Below are 19,396 nucleotides of genomic sequence, written 5' to 3'. Positions count from 1 at the left end.
GTACAGAAGCAGGGCAGAAACATTTGTTCAGCGTGCATTAGCACAGTTTATCCTCCGGTAACCCTGAAACACACAAGCAGCCACATGAAGACTTACCCTGAAAGTCTTCAGAGTTCGGCAGCTTCACTCCACAGATGACATAATCAGACTGATTGGCCTGTGGATTTAAAAAAAAGATTTGTATTATAGACATCATCAAACAGACGCAGACAAACAACAGCTTTGACAACGGCAGAGGGATTCGCTTTAATCATGCCATCGGTGTCAGCTAAGTGAAAATAACATCCAGCATCAGACAAAATTAAATATAAGACACAGCTGTTAATATCTGCACCAATTCTGCACCATCAAAGCCTTGTTTCTTTGACCACATGAGACGTTGCAGTTGTGTTGTGCTGCAGTGCACCGTCAGGTTGAACTCACCACATCGATGGGGTAGATGTAGGAGAGCTCAGAGAGGAGCTGACGGCAGCGGAAGGTGAGCTGGGCGTTGGACTTGAGGAACTGCTCTCTGGGGAGACAAAACCAGACACGAGGAAGACACAATTAGTGACTGAGGACAAAAGCATCAGGAGTTGTAAGGAAAAGGAAGAAGGAGAGAAAGAGCAGAGATGAGATCGTAGGGGAGGGAGTGGACATGAGAGGTAAAAATCATCCAGACCGCTCCACAGGGACCCACTGTACGGCATACAGGATTTAATGCACTTATGTAGCGTAATAACGTGATAGCAGGTTAATGTTGGACTAAAGAGATGATTAGGTCATTGAGCAACTGCCTAGTGACTCATCAGTGAGGCATCCGCAAGTTAAGATTCATTTTATATTCATGATAAAATAATACTGTTAGTCGTGCAGCGTCTTTGAACCCAGCTTGTCCCACTATCAGAAGTGCTGAGGACAATCTGCATTTACGAGAACTGGAGACGTCTCAAGTTAATTACAATAACTGCCTCACCAACCAGTTAACTTGATGTTTACAGCAGGGTTCACACTCTTTGTAAGACATTTTCAGGACCGTTTCCAGGAGTTTTTCTTGCCAATACAGGACAGCACTTGCTCTCAAACGGTCCTATAATTTACCGGTAGGCCTAGTGCCGACACATTTTATTCCTCCTTTTTTTAATGATGCAGGGTTCATGATGAAGTTATGTTCCATCTTCTGTGTAATGGCGGAATGGCGGGGTGAAGTCGTTCATTAACCTACATCTATTCAAGTTACACCTGAAAGAACATAGCAATATATTGAAAAAAAAAAAAAGATTGTAATACAGTCTTCAATCTTGTATCGCTCGCAGGACAGCTCTGGGAGCCTAGACTCGAGCTGAGGCGGCAAACTTCCGGGTAGCTGACATTAGAATGTGTCATCATTTTTAAGTAATAATTTTACTTAATATTAAATTAATTTGAAGTCATTTTAAATCGCGATAATATTATCTTAACAAACAATCCTATTCACTTCACATGCTTAACATAAAATTACATGTGTGCTCATATTTACAGGAATATAACTATTGCAATGACTTTACATTGCTAACAATCTGCTGCTTCAATACTGCACACTAACCAGATACAGCAACCTCGAAAGGGTTAAAACTCAGAAATGCAATGGGTTTAAAAATACAGCCACCACTAGAGGAGACGTTGTGTGCCAGGTGAGGGCAAACCTGTCATACCTTACAGCTTATCCTACCAACCTAACCTGACAGTCATGTCCAGGACAACATAAATGATTTCCAGGATATTTGGTCATTTTAATCAATTTCCAGGTGTTTCCAGGACTGGAAAACTAGTCTCTAAATTTCCAGGTTTTCTAGGTTTTCCAGGACGCGTGGGAACCCTGGTTTACAGTCATCAGTGTTTCCCAAAGAATGTATTACATTAAAAACATTTAAACCAACCACCACCGATGAAAACTAAATTATAACATGTTTCATCTTGGACTTATTAGACTACAACTACAACATGACTCTTGCAGGATTTATGCAGAGTTACTTCTGTGGCTGCTCTTGTGTGACTGACACAGATAATCTCCGGCTCTGTATGAATGGTGTGTGTGAGAGTGATTCACTCTCTTTGGGTGTCCTGTACGACACTTACAGCATGACTTGTGGGGGAACAGCCCATCATTTCATGCACATGAAAAGGGATTTTGGGGGAAAATGATGATTGAATGTGATGCACCCTCCCATCTCCGCTCCTCACATTTCACACGAATTTCCTTTTTGGTTTTGGCCTGTGGTTAGCAGTCTCTTATCATTTCCCTTCGACAGCGTGCAGCTGCCTTGTACAAGTGGAAGAGGAGACAGGTTGGTGTGTAATGTTCTTTTGATCATCATCTGTTCAGCAGGCTGTGTGTTATCTAATTGTTTAAGCCCAGGGTGCAAGATCTTCACTAACCCCCTGTTTTTAAATCATGCAAACTCATGTTTCTCCCTCCTTACAGACTCTGCTCACAAACTAAATACTTACCACAGCAGCACTAGCGCTATGCACGAAAACACACAGGCGCTATTCTGGACGATGGACTGCCAGAAAAGGCAGAACCACCTGGAAGTCTATTCATTAGTGGGGAGGGGGATTTTTAAAACACTTATTAAGCCATAAAGTCGTCTGTTTGCTTAATTAGAAATTCCATTGAATAAGTGTTTGAGAAAATGTAAATGTGTGTGTGTCTGTGTGTTAGTGTGTTCAGGTGCATTGGGCTTCGAACACGTAGGGCTTCCGCGAGTAGTTATTTTACTTCTGCCATTATGTTGAGCACATTTCTTTGTGTTGGGAATGCTGTGAAAACAATAGCGTTTAAAAAATTGTGTAATAATCAAGGAAAATTAATCATTTAGATTAATCAACTAATCTCTAGTAGTAGTATATATAGTCAATAGATTAATCGATAGAAAAATAGTCATTAGTGGCAGTCCCAAGAGTTTTTACTAAAGGAAAAGTATCATTCAAACTATCTAAAAGTACTCAATATTAAGTATTTGTTCAAACTATGCGAGTATTATCAGTAAAATGAACTGAAAGAAATTATTCAACATTTTGCAAATTACACTTTCTGGCTGCGAGTTAGATTAATGTCAGCCCGTTAGCTTAGCTTAGCTTAGCACCAAGAAGTGGAAACAGGAAGCTAGGCTCAATTAGCTTAATAATTAACAGCTTGTTGATTTCATCCATAAACAAATCGAAGTGTAAAATATGACTGTTCACTCTTTATCTGGGCATTATGTGAGGAATTAATTCTTGGCCATGACCATTTCCTTCCCGGAGTCTCTTCTGGATGCCACGCAGCTGCTCTCAGCCAAGAAATAGTCCCACACAGAACCATTCATTTGCAGGGAATTGTTGCTGTTAATAAGTGAGCTTTACAGGTGCTGAGGAATGTGTAACAATTTAACAGGCTAGTTGTTCCCAAAGTTTGCAGTCTCTGAGCTTAGCTATGATTCTGGATGTAGATAAAACTAGAATCAATATTTTCATCCAACTAGCTCTCAGTGAGAAAGTATTAAACTTCTGCAGCAAAAAGTCATCTAATAAACTGATGCATCTTTGCAGATGTAGCCTTTTACTGATGTGGCTGGTCAGGATGGAGCTAGTTTCATACACAGTAGGGATGCACTGTCGGAATTGGCCAATATCGGCCGTGTTGACAGACTTGGACCCATCAGCAAATAAGGTTGCATGCGCCGATGTTTTTATTATTTAACTGCTTTAATTGTGCATTAAATGTAATTCTAACATAAAGTGTTTATGTTCTCAGAAAGATTTTTGTTCGGCTATGTAAGCACTGAAAAATGTTTGTACTATGATCCGGTGATTCTAAAACAGACTAAAGAGGCTTTTCAGGTAATTATTTTTAAAAAAGCTGATTTTTATGTGAAAGAAGTTTAAATAAAAAGATGTATTGGGAATTTGAAAGATTGAATTAATGATTTCTCAAAGAGTGTGATGAAGTTCCTGAATACATTTATTTTTTATAATTAGTATAAATAAGTTAATTTTGTCCCCTTATCCAGACGAGGGCATTAATAATTACAAAACTACAGTTATTGAAAAAAAAAATCGGCAAAATGTGTTGTTTTAAACATCGGTATCTGCCCTCATTCTCAATGGGTGCATCCCTAATATACAGTTAAGTAGTTAGTCATGTGGTTCCCAAAATAGGGGCCAGGCCCCTCCAAAGGGTCACATGATAAATCTGGTGGGTCACGAGCTGATTAACAGGACAGAAAAAGAAGGCAATGAAAGTTTAATCTTTGTCTCTTTATGACATAATGGATTTGAACTCATAAAGATTTACACAGTTATTTCATGAAGACGTTTAGACGGGAAATCTTTGGTTAAACTGCAACCAGGGGCCCTACTTAGACACTTCTTCTATTTAAAGGGTTCCTGAGTCAAAAAAGTGGTTTAATCTTTAACAATGCACTGTTTTTTATATGTGTTATAAGTTTTTTTTTTTAATGGTAATCTTCATCTGCAGAAAAAAGAATAAAATATGTCCCTCTGAAACGTGTTGGAAAAAAGTATAAAGTTGGATCATGTAAATTCTCAAATAAAGTTCAAGTACAAAAGTTGGAATTTTAAAGACAAAAATGGACAGATAAAAATGACTTTAGTAACCTTTAGTACGGTTACTTCTAACCACTGTTGACTAAAAGCACAGAGAGTTAGCACAATAGCCTACAGCTATCTAGAGAGGAAAAGTAGAACTACAGCTACTACAATTAAAAACACCGTGTCTGATGTCTTTTGGCCCCAAAGTCTGTGCGTGCTTAACATAACTTTTACAGAGTTAAAAGTAATCAAAAGAATTTAAATAAAAAGAGACATCTCCATGAAAAAAACATTAACAACACAGATATTTCCAAGGAATCGATGTTAGGCAGATGTACAAGTGTCGGTGTTAATTTCCTGTGTGCCGGCTCCCTTGGCCTCTGCTGGCCTCTCTGGGCCTCTGCTTTACCCTCTGTGCCTGCCAGGTACTTTACACACAAACAAAGCTGTATCCAGGGTCGACACCCTCAGCACACTTCTCCCCGCAGGCCAAGGCAAACAGAGGCCAACAGGATTTTTAGCACCATGTGCAAACTCTCTGTTGAAAACACATAAATAGGCCGCACCAGCCGAGAAAACATCCCCTTGTTTTAAAAGATCGAGGTGGGAGGCCAGCAGCGGGGTGTAGTCTCATCACATTTGGGTCTGATCATTCAGTGGGCTCTAGCTGACGGGTATGAATGTTTTTAAAAAAGTGTTTTCTGTGCAGAAATAAAGCAGAAACTAATTACAGGTTCACACATAAATACCTCTTGGCGGTGCATTCCTTCTGCAGCTTGGTTAAGGATTCTTTCTCCTCCTTCAGACTCTCGTGTTGAGCGGAGAACGCTTCCTCTGGCAGAGACAGAAAGAGAAACAGTAAATTATCAGGTGTGTGTTCTCCTCTGCCTCAGCCAGGTGGGCCTGTGTTTGGTTGGCTGCCATCCACTGTAAAACATAAGCAGCATCAAACAGCTCGTTTGATGAGGCCAAAACCATTTCCTTCTGACACCACATAAAAACAGACGACATATGTATGCAAATTACAGGATTTGTCAGACGCTGTAAATACAGAGCTGGGCAAATAAATAAAATCAGACAGATAAGTGACAGTGATGATACGGCTTGGGTAAGTTGTGTAACTGACATACTGGCAAGTTCTCAATAACTGAGCGTTGCATAAAACCGGAAAGACAAAGTCTAATTTAGGGTTGTAACAGAATCACACATGAAACATGATTTATGCTTCCACATGAGGCTAATAAACTATTATTATTACAACTATTATTAAATGTTTGACTACTTAAAGCACACTAACAGTTTAAAAGTCAGTTAAAAAATCTGCTAAAAAGTTTAGATTTGGTTTATTTTATCACTAAGATTCATTTAGAAACTTTTCGTGGGTTTGGTTTTGCAGCAGTTCTAACACATGATCCCCCCGACTAAGCCACATGTTAGCTGTGTGTTTTTTCTCAATCATTGTTCCCTGACTCTCCAAAATAAACAGAACAAAATGTTTCCTTATTCAGTTTCTGTCTTTGTTTAAAGCTAAAAAAAAAGAGAAAAGCAACGACAACTGTTTGCGGCTTGTAAGAATTAGAGCTGTATCTATGTCAGTGAAATCTGATTTTGGCTGCATTCTGTAATCTTTCTGCAGATACCGATAACGTGCCGATAACATTGTGCATCCCTCGTGTAAATAAAGTTATTCTGATACGAGGTTTGACTATATTCATCTCGTAATTCCATGCACACAAAACCTCTACATCAGCCTACATACAGTATGTCTCACATTTACCTGTAAAACCCAAGATTATCAGAGTTTTCCAGAATCATCAGCGAGACCTTTCCAACAAGTTACACAGAGTCTTTCATGTCTCATTCACCAGACGAATAGTTTATCTGATTGTCTGATTCTAGATCTAAAGTTATCAGAAACACGAGCTGAGCTAAAGGTAGCAGCAGCTCAGCTAACAAAGATCAAAAAGATATTGGACTGATTGGACAGTTTAGCTTCCTCTGATTGAATGGTCAGTGGACAATGTGGAGGTAAGCTGATTGGCTGGTTAGCTGCGGCGTAAAGAAACATCATAATTGCAACTCGTAGCTTGTAACTTCAGGTTCACACATGCAGAAAGGACATTTGCATGTTGACTTTGTGAAATGTCAAAGTTGAAAATATTGTGGCACAAATAGTGTGACTCAAATAGTTTCTACAGCTACAAACACTTTTTACACATTTGCAAATCTTTTCTGGGAGCACAAAACATTTCTACACCTGCAAAAATTATTACAAATTCACAAACTTGAATGTTTGAGGACAACTTTTTTTACGCATTCGCAAATTTAGATTTTCACATGCACACAAAATGTGAAATACAACTGTGGGCTGAGAAATTATTTGTGAACATTATTTTGTGAGCTCAAAACCTTTTTGACTCCATACACAAAGCCCTGCCGAAGAGTGCTGCAGGGACGCAGTTTAACATGAAACTGCTTCACTTTAACAGTGTTACTAGTTTCTGGTCCGTTTGTTTTGGATGGGAGGAAACCTCCTGTGAACAATAAACAATTAAAAATGATTTTAGCAACACAGTTTGTAAAGTTTACAGCCTCTCGTGCGGTTGCACCTGCATTGCTTTGTGTACAATGATGCAGCTGAAAAACAAGTACAGAGATTGGACTGACACAAAGTCAGCTTCTGGTATGCTGGTTCAAATCGCTGACTTTTAATGAGACTACAGTGAGACTCGTTAAAACAGTTGGTTTGCTGTCCTATTAAGAGCTATATTTTTCAAAGGGCTGTGAGACTGAACATCAGCTGCAGCTGGCTTTTTTATTGGACCGTAGGGGTGAAGAGAGAGCAGCACCACAAAGGCAAACTTGCTACTTCAGACTGTGAATTTAAACATCTGTAATGAGGTTTCTCCCCAGGGTGGCTGGTGGGGTGTCAGTCTATGTGACAAGAGAGACGGCGAGACCTCGAAGGTGGACTCTAGAGACAAGACACCTGAACAGTCAGATAAACCAAAGAGTGGCTCTGTCAAATGATTCAAAATATACTGAGGTTTTAGCCATGCTTCCTAGCTTTAGCTCTTTTGGTGTAACTTCATAAACACTGTCACCTGCATTAAAAAGCTGTATATGCGTAACCGGTGAGGATGTGTAAGTCCAAACTGAACCCAGGAAGCCAACAGCACATTGCTGGAGCAGGATTACCCTGCTCTTTCATGTTTGCAATCAGTTTCAACTCCAGATAAAGCTTCCCTCGGGTTTATCTGCATTCTTCAACTGAACATGGACAAGAAAGTCCTCAACAATGTCAATAGAGTGTTGAAATGTACTCAAACTTTTTGTCCAATGGGCAGACAGCAGCTGGCAGACAAGTGCATTTTGAGCAATTAAGATCAAATCACATGTGATGAGATGGATCACAGGAGCTGCTTTTTATCACTTACTTCCACTTCACTCCGTGCTCCTCAAACTTCACATCATAAGGGTGGAAGAAGATACCTCGCCAGAGACGGGGGGAGTGAAGGTACTCAGATGTATCTCCATCAGATTAGCGGGGCAGAGAGATAGTGAGAGACACCGATGAGACAGGCTGTCCTTCTGTTGAGTGATGACTTGACAACGTATTTGAACACTGACAGTGTGGGCCTGTACTTCACTCCTGCTTTCATGTAATGCCCAGCTCTTTCAGAACTGATCTATCTATCCATCTTGTCATCCTTTCATCCCTCTAACCTGTTCCAGTTTGTATCCCGGTATAAACAGACAGGGTGAATACCACGGCAGCATTCAGGAGGAATCCTGGCAGCTTGTGTGATGATAGATGATCCTTTATATTACACAAGTAGTTGTTGTAGGATTCAAATGTGGCCCAGCTTTAAAGTGCAAATCCAGTGTTTAACCCTGTAAACATCTCCATGTGGTGTTCTTCATGTGCTACAAGACATATCAGGGACATCATCAGCAGTCATCTCCATGGCTGGGCCTGTCTGCTTTTAAACTGCAGTGTACCAAGGACAGGCTGAACAACACGTGTTCAGATTGGCAGGTTCGAGACGTCACAAACCTTAGGAGCCAATCCCGTTAATGGACGGGGTGACGCTATGCATATCATTATGTGTAACCTATGGCAACCACTTCAGCGATGCGCGAGTGAGCTGTAACCGTCAAACTCACTACTGACTACTAATGTTAATGTTACTACTACTAATTACTACATTTCAAGCTAGCTAAGTTTCAACAAGTTGAAGGTTCAGGAACTTTTAACGAGGGAGAAGGAGGAGATGCCTCGGGAGGATTTTTACAAGGTGATTAAACATATTTTGTAGAAAAAACACTTCAGACACACATTTATTATTTCAAGCAGAGCATTTAATAGGTTTTAAAACATGACTGGAGCTGCTCTTTAAAATGCTACAATGCTGTTAAGGCAGGTAAATACAATGTTGGAAGATTATGGTCCAACAATAAAGTCCCTCTGGTAGGAGACAGTGGGCTGTGTGGGGGTTAATTACGCTTAATAATTAGAAACCATTTCATGGTTTGCCGGGGCTGGCCTGACCTTTGTGACCTCTGTGTAAGAATTAAAGTGTACGGACTGGGTAAGGCCTAGAACTGTTTCTAAGGACATTGCCAGCTCAGACCAAAGATTTGTGAAACCTTTGTAAACATTGCAGCTCAATGCAATCTGGTTGGTTTTGAAACCTAAGGCGCATCACCAGTTTCAACAGCCAATCAGCTCGCAGCGTGGTCAGCTAGTTAAGTGAGTTACAAACTGTCAGCGGAAGTGGCTTTTCTTTAAGTTTTGGAGAAGGGAATAAGGATCTTTTCATCAATGCTGAGGTTCAGCCTTGTCTGTTTGATACTATGCTTAAAATACAATCAAATAACATCAACAAACCTAACTGACAAAAGTGGAATGACCTCCTGTCTTAAGTTCACTGCTTACATTTGGCCCTGAGAATGCCGTTGAAGCACCCAAATTCTCTACATTCCGTTCTTATTTTTGTTTTCAGCGCTGCATCATAACTAGAATTGCAACAGGTGCAAGTCATTTACTATCAGAATCCTCTTTCATATTTAAAGCCAAAACAAAATATGCAGCAAAACAAAAAAGTCTGAAAAGCCGGCAGCAAAACAGATGCAGGCTCGATGCCGAAAGCTGTCAGAGTTTGTTATCAGGTCTAACATGACCGTGCCACGACGAGAAGGGCATTTTAATGGCTTAAAAAAGAGCGTGTTGGAGTTTTCTTGTGATTCTACTGAATGCTTACTGTTAAAACCAGTTGCAAAGAATGTGTTTCTTTCAATTACCAACTAATAACTACTCCGGCTGTTTTTTAACCAACACTTTCCATGCTATATGAGGAAGAGGTTTGGCTGTGACAGAGACAAAGTGGAATGTAAGAGGGTTAATGAAAGCGTAGAAAGGCATCTTAGTTCGTCATTACCCAGAGTGTTGGACTGCAGAACCTGTCAACCCTTATCCACAGTCAATATGGCTGCCAACTGAAGGATGGAAATGTATTAAAGCTGTGCTGCTGCTGCTGCTGCTGCTGAATGAGCGCTAATGGTGATAGCTTCAATATGAGACCTTTCCTCTGAGGTGACAAATACCTCCACACACCACACCTTCACAGAACTGTGCTCCTCACACTTGAGAAACCCAACCACTGACATTTATTGGTCGGGAGCCCTCGCTGTGTAACAGAGCGTGAGAATAACTCCCGCTCCTAAGTACAATAAACGCCGTTCACGGGCCTGATTTATGTCGTCTGCTCAAGGTGGAAGGAGGGAAATTAGACAGGAGGAAATTGTGACAAGAGTGTGACCCCACCAAAACCCGAACCCATTTATTATGGGGGGAGGAAAGATTTTATTTTGAATCTACAGCTGTAAAGAAGGAAAAAACTGGTCATGGTCATATGTCCTCGCTTATGGATTGTGAGAAAGACACGCAGAGGACTTAGTGCGAGTATGTGTGCGTTTGCAGAAGTGAAAAACAACAAGTCTGCACTCCCGCGATGATTTCACTGTAAATCAGTGTGCATTCAGCAGCTCGTCGTTAACCTGTCGTCAGGATGATACCGAGCGCTGATGTTTCTCACTGCTTACTATGCAAACACTGTCCGGGGTGGCAAAGATGGAGCACGTACACATGAGCAAATGAACAGAGAATAGGCCTCACAAAGTCTGCAACAACAGTCAAAGAGTTTCTTTACAAGAATGCCACACTTTCATCTCATTTTTATCCGCTGGCTCACACGCTGACCAACACACCTGCGGAATCCATGCTTAGGTTTTTAGGGCCCCTTGTTTTCAGAGAGAGGCCGCTTCCCTGGGAATAACAGGTTGATAAAAGCTGTTTGCTAATGGGCTCTATAACTGTGCGAGGGATGGGGAGACCACACGGCTAGGCACAGATGAGATCGTAAAGACACGGTTCCAGCACATTTCCTTTTAAAGACTTTTCAAGACTCCTCTGCACATTTTTCAGACCATATTTTACATCACAATACAAATTACTGGATGTTTCTTGTGTAAATAAATGGTCCAACTGGTATAGGGCTGTCACGGTACTGAATATTTCAAACTGCGGGGAAACACTAACGCCCCCTTGCGGTTTTGGCGGTTGACCGCCGCACCAGCCTGCTGCCGGAGTATGTTCTGTTTATTCAACTATAGCGCGTCCCCCAGATGGTAAAACACCATCGACATGAGTGAATACTAAGTTCGTACCCTTATTAACTGTTGAAATGAAATCTGTGGTGACGGGCTAGTTGTTGTTGTAGCGGCCAAACAAGCATGTCGCGAGATTGCATACGGGCTCCTCTGCACCAATTAGATGGGCAGAGGGTTGAAACAGTGGCGCTCTGACAGCACGTTTTCTTTTGCTGATTATTGTAATTTTTTTTAAAAGTTTGTTGTTCACAATGCATCGCTCTGTATGGACAGACGAGGTGCTTCTCTGGGATGCATGGATAGTAAGTTTACTGCGTCCCATCAGATTTGAATGGGTCAGAGACGCAGGACGCGTACCTTGGACTAGCATCATCACTGGGTCTATGATATTAAAATAGTGGTGATGACGGTCACTGGGTCCACCCCGCGGTTGGTGTCACATAATCGCAGTATTGCGGTCATGCAGTTACCGTGACAGCCCTAAACTGGTATCATGTATATTACATTCTGACTATGTATGAAAAACGTATATACCCGTTGGTTCAGCCCACACTCCTAAAAGACATGTGTATGACGATCCTCTGCCCACAGACGATGTAAACCTGTGCTACAAATACTCAGATTATTTTCCCTTTATAATGAAATAATAAAATCTATGACTAGTAAAGGATTCAAAAAAGGATTATCTTAAAGGACTATTCCCTCATCTTTTGTTTCTTTTGCAATTAAGAGTTAAAATTTAAACGCAGCGTTTGTTATCATGCAGCACAGGCCTGGAATAATCTGTCTGCTCTTTATAATTCTAAATATGTGTCTTTGATTATGTGTTATTACTCTGTAAAGCACTTTGAGTTGCCTCAGTGTCTGATACGTTATACAAATAAAGAAAATTAGTCTGAGCAGCCTCGTTTATAAACTAACGCAGCCACAAAGAAAAGATCGTCTGATTGCTTTTCTGATATCTACATCACTGCATTTTTAAAATGTTCAGACAAGCTTCATTTTGTTGTTTTTATGATGCTATGCATATGCAATAACAAAGAAAACCATAGAGGGGGAACACTCTGTAAGCACATATTTTTGCTGTACTTTTTCTATACGCAGGAACCCTGTGAAGAGCGTGAGAAGAAAAGGAGAGTCCATCCATATGCCCTCAGGGGAAGCATCGCATTGCAAAGTTCTTACACATACTGTTAATAAAACTGTCAATAAAACTTTCAAAGGAACCTGTCTCTAATAAGCTCAGGAATGTGTGAAAATTCAACAAATGAAACACTTGCTTCTGATTGAATCAAAATTGAAATCATATGAGAAGATAAATCATCAGCCCTCAGCCACCAGCTTGTCTGATTAACAATATTTATGACTGAATGGGACTAATTTTGCTTCTTTAAGGTTGTGTGTGGTGGGACAGACAAGCCAACAGAGCCTCCAGAGGGAAGTTTCTAAATAAAAGCCATGAATAATAAAATCACACGTTTCCGGAGAAAGATGAGATCAGATGAAACAAACAGGTTTTGGTGCCAATCTAAATCTAATCAGATAGAAAATCAGCTGCTGCGTGATGTGCTGTAAACACCTGTCTGTGAGAGTATCCTGTCTGTAATTAATGCAGGGTTTTTCTGATGGTGAAACAAATGAACACGAGCGGGCTGATTGGAAGAGCTAAACAACAAGCTGGAGGTACAGCAGAGCTCAGCAGCATATGGCTTTTGGCTTTTGAGTTTTGAGTGTGGGAAAAAACAACAAGATTTCAGCACAGAGCTATTCAGCTGCAGAATTTCAATTTATCCTACAATACCTTTCCCTCTTCCAGCAGCTGAAGGAATTTTTTCTTCTGTCTCTTAATAAGCACTTGTCCAGTCTGGAAAGAAGCCATCAATGAGGTGCAGAGACGGAGAGCAGCGAGTTCTTTTGGCTGCAGACGGCGTGGTGACAGGTAAAGAGGCGGAGGATTAACGGCCTTTTTTTTAGGATCACAGAACAAAGGAAACGTCTCCCTGAAACCTCTTAGTGCTGTCCTTTGTGTGCGTGTGTGTATGTCTGCATGCATGTGTAGACTAAATGCTAATTATTGCTGATCCCCACCACCAGGTTGGTGGCTTCAGGAGGAGCTCTGCCCTCTGGCCGACAGCAAGAGGATGTTACTGAAACAAGATTCCCCTGACAGAATTAGCTTTCAATTTGATCTTCAAAACCTAAAACAGGATCATTGATTGTCTGATTTTTTCTCCACCCCTGCCTTCTTGTCCCTGCCCTAAAACAAGAAGACACAGCGTAACTGCCATCAGTCTACAGCTGGACTCTTGGAGACAGCATGGTCACTGCTAGGGATGTGCATTTAGATTTTTTTTTTGACCTGTAAACTGACACTCTTAACGATTCATAACCGGTTAGCCGACAAGATTAAAATGTACTTTTTGGATTGGATAAAAGTCTTCTTTAGAAAGAACAGGAACAAGCTCTCCATCATGTGCGCTCATTCTGATGCTTGTCTCCCTAATACTCGCAGAAACACACACACACTCACACACACACACAAACACACACACACGCAGCTAAGCTAATTTATTATCCTCAAACATAACTACCTGTGGCACCGACAATCATGCCCACAGACATTAATACACAGTCCAGTGTCCATTTTACGCACGCATGGATCACATACAGCCATGTGATCCAGCAGCATTGAAACAAAGACAACATCTTATTTAACCGCTTAACTGGTAGTATTAACCGGTTAAAATTCTTAACGGTTGGTTAACAGGTTAAAGGACACATCCCTAATAACTGCCAGAGTCGGAGGTGACAGAAAAAATGAGCTCAGCAAAGTGAAATCTCTCTAAAAGTCTCCCCACTGTAACTGACACGCTCTTCATAAAAAATGTAATCTATTGGTACTTAAAAATCGAAGGCTAAATCGAACTGAGGAATAAAGTAATTAGCATTAAAGACACCTCATATGGCTTTATGTGTCTAAAATGTGTCCTTATATCCCTGTGAACAGAAAGAGGCAGCGGTACAACCTTCTGCAGCGCTCAGACAGTCAGGAGCTGCAGACTTCACTGGGTTAACTAAAAACACCGCTGCACAAACACCGCTGAATAACAGGCCTGTCACAGGAATGGCTCCACATATTGTACATTATGAGTGTGCATGTTTGTGTCGTGTAGAGTGGCTCCAATCCTCTGGCTGGGAGAGTGACATTGGTCTCTAGTAACACCTTGCTGCATTGCTGTATAACAAAGTGCATACAGAGCACACTGAGGCTACTTAATGCTGGTATATTGCTGGCAGTCATAGTCCAGTATGCGCCAACTGCTTTGTAATGAACCTGTTTTCATCTGGTGACATAACAACATGGAAAAAAGTAAAAAAAAAAAAAGGACTGCACCATACAAGTCGATGATTAAATTAACGGTCGGAAGACACCCCGAAAAGGACTCGCATTTTGTCAGTCTAATCTCTGCGCTGGTTTTTTTCCTTCATCACTGTACACAGAGCAAAGCAGGAGCAACAGCATGACGGGCTTTATCTAGAGAGTTCAAAATGGCCCTTTAGTGTTCATTCTCTGTTACCGGTAGTTGAATTATCCCCAGAGTCTCCTCATATCCAAGACAAATGGACCTGCTGATCAAAACCAGTTGTTTTGGTGAAATGAGAGAGTTAAACACTACTGTGAATTGACTTAAAACTCTAAATAAGCAGTCACCTGGACATGTTTTACTGTCTGGATGGCAGCCGGTGCTTATGGGAAGCTCTGATAAATGTGCTTCTTCCCACAAGCTGATGCGAGTCATGCAGGACTATTAGAGATAATAAAATGAGTAGCAGCAGTTGGACTCATTATGTTGTGATATTTTTTTAACACTCAGCCTTATACCCTGTGTCTTTCATTGCTATTACCCCCAGTGTGTTAATGTAAGCACTTCATTTCAGGAGGTAAAAACACAGATCTAGTGTAGTGAATGAATACATCACTGTGCTGTTTTGTGTATACAGGATTCATATTGTTGGCTTTATTGCTTGTGGATGAGTGTCACATTGAAAAAGGAAAGGATTACATAACAACAAATGTAAATGAAAACAAACTACTTTTGTGTGAATAAATCTATTGAACAATTAAAAAACCCATCATTGGATTTTAAGAGCAAAAAATACACACTGGTTCACTACTTAAAGCCTGTTCCATCCTCTTTAAATAAGGGAAAAGTTCCACCAAACACGGGTTGTGTTTACGGGAACATTAGTCCATGTGTATCTGCTTTGTTTGCACGCATTCCTCTTACCTTTCTTCTGAAGCTGTGCCTGCTCCTTCTGCCGCAGGTCGATCTCCCTGCCCAGCGCCTTCCTCTGCCGCTGCAGCTCGCTCCGCAGCACGGCTATGCGCAGTTGCATGCACTCCCGCTCTTTCTTCTGTACAGAGCAAACAGAGGGGAAAGGTATGGTAAGAAAACAGAGAAAGAGGAGGAAGGAAAAAATCTAATATGTGGTCACAGCAATTTTTCGGTGTTTATTTCTCTTCATAAAGACCTCGAAATTCCAGCCAGCGCCCTAAAAACAAGCCGCGTTTTTGCAGGCTGATCCCGTGTCGCACTGACTTAATGTACCTCTACTCCACTGTCAACAACTTATGACGGAGAATGATTTAGCTATTCAAAATATCCCGCTGAGCCCCGAGATCAGTGTTACAGGTGAAAAGGTTTAGTAATGACCCTGAGTCATGGGAATGGCTGGCAGGGACTAAACTGGTATGAAGTTATGGCTGTTAGCATGCAAGCAGCTGCTCTGATAAGAAGTGAGGAGATGAGGCTGAGGGCTCAACAGCCAGTGAAGCAGTACGACGATGGTTTGGTGATGTTAGGGACCGGGGAGCTCCGCTGATATGTGGCAGTGTTATTCTACTTCTTATACATATATAAACAGGACTTTGCACATAGGTCCAGTCCTATGCTTGACTTCCTAAACTGGTACCGTGGGCTAACAGCCCTGATGGTGGTGCTGTAGAAACAACAATCAGTCGTACGTGATTTAACCTTGAAACTTTCACCACAATGTTTCCCAAGTGAGCAGAAATGTTCAAATGCTTCGAGCTGGCATGAATTTTTAAGCCGAAAACTTTGGTTACTCTACTTACAAAGTTGCTGCAAGTCATCTTCAGACTGTCTTTGACAAACCGTACAGACAGATGTTCAAGTCATCAAATACTGAGACCACAGTACATCAACATTTATTACTGTAAACAATACTCTGAGCAGCTACTGCAAATTCTCACTTCATAAATCTCCACTCTTCATGAAAAAAAGAGAACATTTTAAAGTCTGTTAAATGTCGTGTGGTATTTTTCATATTTCTCTATTTTCTCTTGATAAATGAATGTTTGACACAAGTTTGAAATCTGCCTTTAAATGCAGACAGCTGTTATCTGTTAGCTGTTAAGTAATGGAGTGACACTAACAGGTCTCTCTCAACAAGATCAAGACTTGCCCTGGTGTCTAAGGTTGCACTAAGTGGAATAGAGACACATGATTTCAAAAACATTTTTTGATACATGAAGTCTAAATAATTATAGTCTGGGCTGCTTTGGTGACAGACCATCTTCTGTCTTCCTCCACTTCCTGTTTCATCTTCCACCCCCTGTCCCTGCTTCGTCTTCCTCCTCACATTCCCTGTGCCTACTCAGTGCTGCACCCGGTTACAAACCTGACCTTTAAGTGCATGATGCATGATATGTAATGTTGCCGTGCTTTCTCTACTATGGCAAGTCAAAAATGTCTGCCATGAAAAATGCCTTTTATGCATGCTTGTTCCCTTTAACGACTACCTTCAAAGCTAAAGAGCCAGAACCATTGTTGTTACTCACACCTCCATCTCCTGCTATGGACACTACAGTGTCTGCTGTATTAAAAGATGTGTGTTCTTGAACATGTCAGTGAAAATATACTCCTCAGAGAGACATGGCCCACGTACACCTGTGGATGTGCACAACCCAAAGATTGAGACTAGAATAAAGCCCATCGACTCCATATGAGTGTGTTTGTCTCTGTACCCACAGCTCTCTGCTGGCGTCTCTCTCACCACATGTTCCCTGACCAGCAGCAGCAGCAGCAGCAGCGTGCAGGTCATTAGTCAACATGTTGCCCTCTCTGTAGGGTGTCCCTTTATCAGGCTTCATGTCTCTATCTGATAGGGGGGGCTGCAGTGGGCTAACCATCTAATGAGGAACAGCACCAGGCCTTCATCGACTGATGGCTGTGGACGTGGTTACAGTAGATGAAGGCAGAGATTGGAGGTTAACAGAAGCATACAATGATGGATGATAAGGTGGATGAACAGATCAACTTCAAACACACAAAGAGAGATTTAAGAGGCAACATGGATATGACAGATGTCATCCATGACAGATGTCATATCCATGTTGGATGTAAGCTCTTGTAGCTTACGTCAAATAACTTAACCAATCATTTTAAATATCATTTGTGTAAGCTCCTCCAATTTTAACATTTGTATCTCCAGCTACTCGATTGAGTTTAAACTGTTAAAGCTTTTACATTTAAAGTGTATTCCTCAGCTGTTTAAGAATCCACCATCTCGTTTGAATTGACGCGCAATGAATCTCAACATATCTTGGGCCGCGAAGGTTGCACCCGATGGATCCTTCGTGGTATGGGAAAAGGAGGACGCATTTGTCGACCGCATCTGAAGGAGCCTTCGAAATGCGACAGCCTTCGTGGCGCCGCTGTGACGCAATCAGCCTTCAAATACGTCCATCCATCCATCCATCGGGTGCATCCTTTATGGCCCGACATATCCCGAGATTCATTGCACGCTAATTCAAACAAAATGGCGGACTCTTACGCAGCCGAGGAATAAATGTTTAAATGTAAAAGTCTTTGGTTTTAACTCAATTGAATAGCTAGAGATACATATGTTTAAAAAAACGAAAGAGCCCTTGAAACAAAATATCTTTAAAATAACAGGTTAACTTACTCGACGTTAGTCATGCTAGCTAGTTAGCCTGCTAGCTCTTGTTAGGCGACAGGAGCGCCGTTTGGTGACACAAGGGTAAGGGCAAGAACAGCTGGTGATGCAAACAGGAGCAGACCATCTCATTTCAGTTCGGCTTTAACGGTCTACACAGGCTATGAATGGAGCATCCTCTGTAGACCGCCTCCTTCGAAGGATGCAGCCCCTGGATTGAGACACAGCTTCTATCTCTGTTTTGGTATCTTTTACAGGGACCTTGCTTCTGTCTGCCAGAAATCCAGAAGACCAAAAGTTGCAGAGACAAGTTGGTACTGTGTAAACTGCTGAGCTGAAATGCTGATTGCGTTGCCTCATCTTGGAAAATGGTTTTAGAAAGTTGTGAACAAAAGCTTGTTCGAACAGCCAATCAGCCCAAAGCAAAGTCCAGCAGGCAAATTACACACTCTAAGCTTGTCAGAATGACACCAAAAACTGAGGATTTGTTGCTAACAGCTACAAGTAGAGCAAAATTAAAAGGAATATTATGAGTCAGGAAACCACATCATAAGACTCCCTTTCTGATGGGTTTCAATCCTAAAATCGAGTTCAAATGAAAAACAGAAAAACAAATCCGACCGAATCTGGAAAACATCGAGCTGGATTTCATCGGGCCCTGGGGTGAGCTTGCTGGCAGAGTGACAGAGATTCAGCCCTGTTTTTCATCCTGCAGTTTGCAAACAGGGACACACATCCACTGAGATAGTGATCTAGCCTGGATCAGAGGAAACACAGATAGGCTTCTTGTTGAAGACTTCAGAGGACTTTGTGGTAAAAACAGAGCGGGGTATCAGTCGCAGAGAGACGACTGATAGAGCCTCCATGCCTCCGATGTGTCGCACCCTGATGCCTTCATGTTAACCACCAGAGGCTTTGGCACGAACGGCCAGCCTCCTACACTTTCACTGAGCGGCACAGTTGACAAGTGGGTCACAGCCGTGTCAGTGTGTGTGCGACTGTAACACACCAGCAGGCCAGTCTGCCTCCTACTGAACATCAAACAGCAGAGGGTCAGCTGAGTAAATAAGCAGGAGGCGTGGAGGGGCGAGTTATAACCCGGCAGATTAATGGCAGAGTGTGGGTGAGAGGGTGAAAGGGCCCTGTGCTCTGGTTGGTGGCCTCCACTCTGTCCCCCTTTGATCCCAGC

General features: G+C 41.7%; 1 protein-coding gene across 2 annotated transcripts in view; it reads right to left on the bottom strand.

The window, feature by feature from the left end:
* uvrag (UV radiation resistance associated gene) overlaps positions 1–19,396 on the bottom strand; it is a 126,025-nt gene that overhangs the window by 79,396 nt on the left and 27,233 nt on the right. For both annotated transcript variants that reach the window (XM_069669334.1, XM_069669341.1), the window contains exons 8-11: positions 15,516–15,642; positions 5,304–5,388; positions 424–511; positions 97–157 (exon numbers count right to left, since the gene is read on the bottom strand). In XM_069669334.1, coding sequence (XP_069525435.1) covers positions 97–157; positions 424–511; positions 5,304–5,388; positions 15,516–15,642 — 361 coding nt within the window. The remainder of the gene's footprint in view (positions 1–96; positions 158–423; positions 512–5,303; positions 5,389–15,515; positions 15,643–19,396) is intronic.

The sequence above is a fragment of the Semicossyphus pulcher genome, unplaced genomic scaffold (genome assembly GCF_022749685.1).
Source record: "Semicossyphus pulcher isolate SPU_LCO1_2020_fin unplaced genomic scaffold, fSemPul1.0.p SCAF_10, whole genome shotgun sequence".
In the NCBI taxonomy this organism is placed as follows: Eukaryota; Metazoa; Chordata; class Actinopteri; order Labriformes; family Labridae; genus Semicossyphus; species Semicossyphus pulcher.
This window is presented reverse-complemented; position numbering and strand designations above follow the sequence as displayed.